Raw genomic sequence first — 8,550 nt, forward strand, 5'->3', positions numbered from 1 at the left:
CTTAACTGCCTCCGTGGCCGAACGGTTACCATGCCGGACTGCCACGCAGAGGTCCCAGGTTCGATTCCCGGGCCGGGAGAACTAGTTGTATGGCCTACAATTATTTCTCTCGTGAGTTTGGGTGTCATTTGTGGTTGTCTATGTGTATGTCCATGGCACCCGCGACACAGGGTTTCCCTAGTGCGAGGCTATGTTGAGTGTGTGCGTTATTTATTATTTATAAATATATTGTTACCTCTATTCAAAATGTATGACTTTGAATGTTTTTTACGAAAATTTTGTTGCTCTAGTACTCACTGATCAGTTATCCACGTGATGGTTTGTCACATTATTATTAAATCCTCAAGTTATTTTTACGAATAAAGTATTACTACAGAAGATATTAACAAACGATTTATATGTATGTAAACGTCTACATACAATACAGTACAAAAATAAAGACATTGAATTGTATTGTGTATAGATGGATACACCTATCCCAAACTAAGACTATTTTTTTTGTTACAGCCTGTATTTATGTCCTTGAAAGTCACTTACTTGTCTTACGAAAAGTGCTCTATTAATAGCAACTCACAAAAAATGTTGTGTATATATTTATATACACAACATATCGCACATGACAACTAACATAGTATTATCTCAAAATTGCTTTATATTGTATAAATATTGCCTATTTAATTTCAAAGCAACAGTATTGGCCAGTCACTGGTCAAATCGTATACGAATGACATACAAATATAGGGAAATTTTGGAGATAACTTATTAATATATGGCAATTTTGGTATAAAATGTAATATAACGCAATTTTTGGCATAATACCATGTTAGTTGTCAAGCTGATTGATTATACGATTGAAGTATTTTTACGAAACATTTAATATAATGTGTGCCAGGCGACCACACCAATTGCCTGGTCTCAGACTAGGAAATTCCCTTTACTTGCATTTACCAGAACACACCAGAGCCAATTTAGAAAAGCTCATTTCCCAAATTGGTTCTACCGAGAATCGAACCCGGGACCTCCGCATCCTGCGCCCACAATGTAAACCGTTAGGCCACCGGGTTGTCAAAATGTAATACTATTACGTATTTTTGACGCATTTACTTTGATGTTTGATGTAACATACATAGTGATATTGGTGAACTTTAAATGACATTTATAAGCATTTCTCTACCAATCGTCAAAATGGGATAATTAAATAAAGTAACCAAGTAATTAGGGTAACTGCCCAGTGTCGTGCTCTGACCAATAAGCGTTAACCTAAATAAACAAATGACTATTGTCTATTTACATTTTTAGTAAACCATAACTCTATCGTTTATGATATTTATTTACTAAGTTACTTTTAGTATGTCGCATCAAAAGATCTAAGACGGAACTCAAGATGCGCAATTCAGTAGAAAATTTTTTTGGCAGGCTAAGACAATTAGACATTGGCCATACTGCCAAATCTTAGATTGTAATTTTTCTTCAAAAGTTGAATTGTCTAATATTTTTTCGCGGGAATTCGTTATATCTTTATTATTTTTTTCCATCCTCTAAGTATGTTTACGGTGGCCATTTGGAAACTTGATGCGCAATTCATATGCGCAACGCTTTCCTTCTTTCCGGCGTCACTACGTTAATCATCCATGGCTTTAGAATGCTGGCAAAAACTATTGTTGCTCGTTATGATCCAGATCCGATGGTACGTGATACTTAATGCCAATCCGAAAATATAGTTTTTTTTAATAAAAAAATTAAACGCGCATTTGACCTCCATCTCATCTGATGTAAAGTTACAATGAGGTCAGTAATGCCTATTGACTTTCGCCTTGAAAAGGCAATGTCTGCAGGCAGGGAACTCCACTCCATGGCCTTTTGCCATATTCTTTCAATATACAATTTATAATAATACCTTGTGTAACTGAAGTAATACAAACCAAGATCCATTTTGACAAGTTTATTTCCCAAATTGTTTCGAACGGGAATCGAACTTGTGACTGTTCTAACGTTTGGTGACCGCTGAATAATCGAGATCGTCATATACCGACAAAAGTATTATTTTACTTTTTTCTTTTATAAAATTCCGATACCTTGTTAATAATATAATATTAGTATAGAAAAACGTTGATAATGATGATACATTACTGATGATTTATTACAAAATATATCTTATAAAAAAAAACCGACCTCAAAACTTTGTGGCAAGTTTAATTGAAATCGGTTAACGAAAAGTGAACTACCATTGTCGTCACGTTTTATTTATCGTTGTCTGCACGTGCTCTGCTCCCTACTCTACCCTCTTATCCCGCGCCCTCGTCTCGCTTTTTACTAGCGTTGGGTCGTAGACAGAGATTTTAACCCGGCGCTTTGTTAACACAGGATTTAAATCGGGTTGAAATCCATCAATGCCCGAAATCGAGGGCAATAACTATTTACAACTAAAAATTGTTTTGAATTGAGTTTTGTTCAAATTTAATTATACGTATTATTACATAATATAAAATTCTTAAATAGTCCCAAAATTTTCTCTTTTCAGTTCATCTATAAACGTTTGGCATAATCCTAATGGAATTCTTTTTAACAAAATTGGATGTACCCAAAACTTTATTTTCTGTCGACAGTCGTTCAACGATAAAATAATCGACCACGACAGATAGTCGTGATATGGAAACAGGCTAGACGCGACTTTCGTCCAAAGATAAATAAAATGTTACGACATAATGGGAACGCGCCCTTAGAGATGGAATATTTTCTTCGAATTTTAGTGGGGCTACTACTGAAGTACCCCTTTCCAACAAAAAAGAATCATTGAAATCGGTAATGGTGTAACGTACCTACTCACAAAAATAATACAGTCGAATTTAGAACCTCCTCCTTTTTTGTGAATCGGTTAAAAATCCTTCAACGTGTTTACATCAGAAATATCAATTCAACAGTGTATCTCACTCGCCTACTGTTCGAGTGACTAATAAACATTAAAAACTAATTACTCACTGTATGATAGTGACTTTATTTATCGCTATTACACATTTACTCTAATAAATAGGAAGTCATTCTTTATAATTTCTAGACTCTTCCACTCAAAGTCAAAGTCAAAGAATCATTTATTCCATAGGTAAAATAAATTTACACTTGAAAACGTCACATTTAAGCTACTACTCGTTCACTACGCTGACTTCCCTGAGAAGAACGAGCAAGAAACTCTAGGGATTGCTCTTTTCAAATAAATGTCATGGAATACACTTTGTATCAAATTTGTGTAGAATCTAGAGCCATGTCGTCTTTCCATACATCTTTATCTTTACAATTTTATAACATGACTTTCCAATCAAAATGTTTTTGATGTAATTTTTAAAACGTAAGAAATGATAATCTTAGCATATATTCCGGAATCTTATTGTAAAAACGTATACAGTTTCCCGTAAAACAGTTGTTTACCTTACTTAAACCAAATCGTGGTATCATGAGTTTTGACTTAGCTCTAAGATTAATATAATGGATATATTATTTCTTATTGAAATTATGTATATTTTTACGGGAATACAAAATATTTGAGTAAATGTACTGTGATGCCACAGTCATGATATCAGTCACCTTAAACTTTTCTCTGAGAAATACCCAAGAACCTACTACCACTATAATCATCAATAAGAACGAATAAATTGTTTTAAAACTTTATTTGTTTAATTAATTGCACCATGGATAGTGTAAAGAAATGTAAGTATCTCATACAAACATGGACCCTGTTGCAATCTATAAGTAAAGTAGGTACCTATACATTGACTTCTTTATTATCATATAATAAAAATACAACGAAACATCTATTAGCTTTTCTTAGAAAAAAATACTAAATATAGTATATTATATTCTATTAGAAGTTAGTGACAGAACATTTATTTTCTTATAGTTCTCTCTCGCGCATGAATACTTCTATTGTGTAGTAACTTTTAGAGGCCAGTGATACATTATATTTGATTTTAAATGTTGAATATTTGTCATCAGTTTTTAATATTTCTGGTATTTTTTAATATACTAGTACAGTCCGATAGTAGGCTATTTCTATACATCTCTAAATTGGGTGTAGGGAGGGATAATTTGTATTTATATATGAAAGGGTGCTTTTTTCGTACATTGCAGTTTTTTATATTATACTAAGTGATGGGAAGAACAAGTCGTGCGCCTGATGGTAAGTGACACGCCAGTCCTTAGTGCACAATAAAGAATCATACATTTCATCAAGTTTACACGATCTCTACGGAACATTAATTGAGTAATATAATAAGGATGAATGTCTTTATAATAGTTGTAGTTTGCAAGGGCAACAAATTAATTCAAATTTAGAATTTTAAAATAAAATGTTAAATAAAATATTTTATTCGTTCATTTTAAAGGGTATACAGAGCTGGAAGCTTCAGGGTTCAGCCCAGTCCCACATAACCCCGGCCCTGCCCCCGCTGTAAGCAGATTCCCCCGGATTAACAAAAGGAAACATCGCTCTTCTATAATATTAATCGTAATCTTGCTCTTATATAACTTTAAAATGATGAAACATAATACCTTCTCTACTAAAACTAATCTACTATAACTGGTGTTACAACTCATACAAATTTCACTAATTACAGTATTTTTTTAACTTTTCAGACTAAAAAATAGATTAACCTAATTATTAGTGTGTGTGAGTGCAAGTATGTGTATATGCATCTGTAGGTGTGTAATTGTGTGGAATGTGTGAATGTGCACATGTGTGTCATCCGAATATATATCCGAAATTATACCTTGTCATACCATGTTAGATAGTATCATTTCAATTGCTTCAATTTTCAAACAAATCAATTAAGAAAATGCATTGTTTTCGCTCAATAGAGGTTAAAATGCTTTTTATTCGATGTATTTCTAGTATAACTAAATTCAGTTACTGGTTTGTCGCATGCTGACTCAGAATAGTTAACCTTTGCTATTATTATCTTTTACTCATTGATATAAAAGCGAGGGCGTAAGATAAGTGTGTTTTAAAGTCAACAACGCTTTAAATATTTTAAACGTTTTACATTGTAGGTAACGAACATGGAAGCGACAACACGTCTCGTATCGTTTACACTATCTTTTTTGCAACATGGTTCAACAGATTGTTTGACAAGAAACTAAAATTAAAAGTTCATGTATGCTGATACACAACGATCACTATCGGGAATCAATTCCTCATCTACCGCCGAAAAAACGAACTGAAAAACGAGCTGGATCGAGCGGTGGTCAATAAAATAAACTCAAATACATATAACGAAATGAACGAACAATAACCACTTTATACAGTTTTCTGTTATTATGGCGGAACAGGTGAATTTACACCGAGTTTAAAAAATGTAAACAAACGTAGAGAAACTAAACCGAGTATACCACGATGCGCACCTGCTCTCTTCAAGGCCAAATTAAAAACCAAAACGACAACAACGCCACGCAGCCGCGCCGACGAGTTTTTCAGAACGGGTCTGTTCTAATGTTCATATTTCATACTATAAACGTATAGAAATGTACCCTAGTTTATATTAAAATACTTAATAAACTAAAAAATAGCTTATTAAAAGTTTGTAATAGTCCTCAGCTAAGTATTTACTACTGTGCATAGGTGTGTATAATAGTGTTCTTATGACAAAAATATATCTTAAAAAAAATTATTTATAAAAAATGGTTGCCTATCAGTAGTCCGAAATAACATTTTCTAGAAATAGCGTTTGGTCGAAATTTCATAACCTCGAAAGTAATTTTGAGAGGAAAATGTTTTTTCTTTTAAACCTTTTTTTTAAAAACTAACTTAACCTAACCTAACCACACCTAAACGTGACTATGCGATAAACATTCAACATATCCTGAAAGAACAACTGTTTCGTTATAACGAAACATGAAATTCGGTTTTCGGTGTAATGAAAATTCGAACAAACGTTTTTTCGGACAAAAAATTTTCGAGTTTGTGATAGGTTACAAAAAAGGAATTTCGTTAGAAGATTTTTCTGTTTATTATATCCAATATTTTATTGAAAAATGTACTATTTCGTAATTTTCGGACACTTACCCTATACAATGCACTTATTCGTATGACAATGGCGAATAATTAAAAAAACAACTCCAAGTCTTACACACTATGGTGAGAAGGTACTAAGATTTTTATGCCGAGTTACTCAAGGTTTTAACGAATGGTAAGTACCTTCATTGTAATGACGATTTGCATATAAAAAAACCGTGTAATCGTACGTTAATTATAATTCTCTGAAGGATAACATTGTCAAGAATTTTAATTAACTTTTAAAATGGGAGATTTACAATACTCAGGCTTAAAAATACTGCTGTGTTTTATTATTCATTATAGGAGGAGATCATCATCATTTTAGCCGATAGACGTTTACTTCTGGTCACAGAACTCTTCCACAGATCGCCACAACAACCGGTTTAACGTTGTTCGTTTCCAGTGGGTTCCCACAACCTTCACATCGTCGTCGGTCCGCTTTGTGGGTGGTCTACCCACGCTACGTCTTCCGGTACGCGGTCGCCATACCAGAACCCCACCGTTAAGGATGTTGAAAGGTTTTAAGTAAACTTACACTTTTTGTGCTGCACTTTTATGACGATGTAATTTGAAAAATAGTGTTATTTATATGAGTATATAATATATCATATATATGTTATTCAGCCAGGCATTAGTAGATAGGCCGCACCAAAAGACGTCCATCAAAATTCTTTGTTGAAAATTGTACCCTACGTCAAAACGCGTAACAGTTTAAAAAGTGTCTATTTGTATAACTCAATATGAGGCCAAGTGTACAACGTGCAAATCCAGTTGTATTATTATTTGTTACAAATTTTACTTATCACCATTGAACTTTTATAACCATGATGTAAATAGTAATATAACGCGCACACATACACTTTAACATTAATGTGAAAAAATACTAATCCGTCACGCATGCTAGAGACATGCGGTGTCTCTAACGGTTTTAGTAATGTAGCGTCCTAGAGTCACACGGTCTATCAAACACGCAGTTGTGTTTTCAATACAAGATTTTGTAAAAAAATAAATTTATTAAAAAAATTATTTACTAGCAGTAGAGCTCTTCTTCTTCTCCTTCTTCTTAGAGAAGTACTGCCATCTTACCTATTTCTGCCGCCAAGCAGTAATGTGAGCATTACTGCGTTCCGGTTTGGAAGGATAAGGGTGCTGGTGAAATTACAGTCACATAGTCAACTTAGGTCTCAAGGAGACGGGCACAGTGGCAGTGTCCCTAAGATCTTTGCGATTTAAAGCTCTGAGTGGCACTGCAACTGTTTTGGATAGGCGTGTCGCTTACCACCATGCGTGCGACTTGCTTTATTAAAAAATATATTAAAATCTATCAAACATTTTAATTTGTTTTTACCGAAATTGACTGGTTTAGTACTTCATTTGAACATAACTAGGTATTTAGGAATTACAAACGTAGAAACTTATTTCGTGTATTGAGAACAACCGTCAATAAGCTTAACCATTTTCTTCAAAAGTTAAGTCGATATTCCAAGAAATGAGGACACTTTTAAGATAACAATAAAATTAAAGTAAATAAAATCAAAATCCCACAAAAACGTGTTGAGTACAAAACATTATAAATAGATTTTGTTTACCTCCATAGGTATATAATGTACGGACGGCAGTCCCCTTTCCATTAGGTTTAAATTCAATTCTAAGCCATTTAGATGATCCAAAATACCAAGCATTAAAGCCCAGCGTGCTGCTGACTGTCCTTACCTAACTGCTTTATGATATTTTTATAGTCTATTGTTGATGTTAAGATAATTTTAACCTGACCTGGGCAATAAAACGCAGCCCATTTAACCGAACGACTCAACGACAACAAAGGAAGTAAAATTAGAAAACCAACGGCTTTAGCGTGCTTGGTTCACGCTACAAAGCAACTTTAATTTTAAAACACGGGGCTGTTGGTGTTGAATGAAAATGCAATTACTCGTATTTTACTATGGCTTTTAGTTTAATCATAACAACGCTGTTTTAAGAAAACACCTGTTCATGGACCTTTCTAAAACTTTGAATGTTCAATAGTAAATATCCAATGTCAGTCAAAAACGAATTTGTTTACCAATGTAATGTTCACATGTTTATAAACCAATACTAGACATAATGAAACTCTATATTTCAATTTAAAAGCATTCCATTGGAATTCTATCCCTTAATTTAAAATTCTAACTCACCAATTCCACGAATTTGATGATGGAAAGTCTGTCGATGGCCATTTTGATCACTTGAAATGGAACACCGGTTGTTTGTATACACGGGAGCGACCGCGTGGAGGGAGTGTGCAAGAGAGACTGAGCGAACGAGCCTTTGCCTTCCTGAATGAGTAAAATGACATCATAGCCCACTAGTGTACCCACCGTTAAACGATAAGAACGGATATTTCAAAGTAAATGTTCTTTGAAAAGGTAAATATCATAAATAGGAATTAAGATATAAAATGTAGAGTTTATCCATAGTGTTCCTTATGTCAGCATTATATGGTATGGCGAAAACTTGACGAATAGATT

At 33.7% G+C, this 8,550-nt stretch overlaps 1 protein-coding gene across 1 annotated transcript in view; it reads right to left on the reverse strand.

The window, feature by feature from the left end:
* The window catches only part of LOC113233799, a 19,147-nt gene extending 10,803 nt beyond the window's left edge, over positions 1–8,344 (reverse strand). The window contains exon 1 of the mRNA XM_026469005.1: positions 8,218–8,344. Coding sequence (XP_026324790.1) covers positions 8,218–8,259 — 42 coding nt within the window. The 5' untranslated portion in view covers positions 8,260–8,344. The remainder of the gene's footprint in view (positions 1–8,217) is intronic.
* Between the last annotated feature and the right edge of the window lie 206 nt (positions 8,345–8,550).

Source organism: Hyposmocoma kahamanoa, unplaced genomic scaffold (assembly GCF_003589595.1).
Source record: "Hyposmocoma kahamanoa isolate Upper Pololo Valley unplaced genomic scaffold, ASM358959v1 80, whole genome shotgun sequence".
In the NCBI taxonomy this organism is placed as follows: Eukaryota; Metazoa; Arthropoda; class Insecta; order Lepidoptera; family Cosmopterigidae; genus Hyposmocoma; species Hyposmocoma kahamanoa.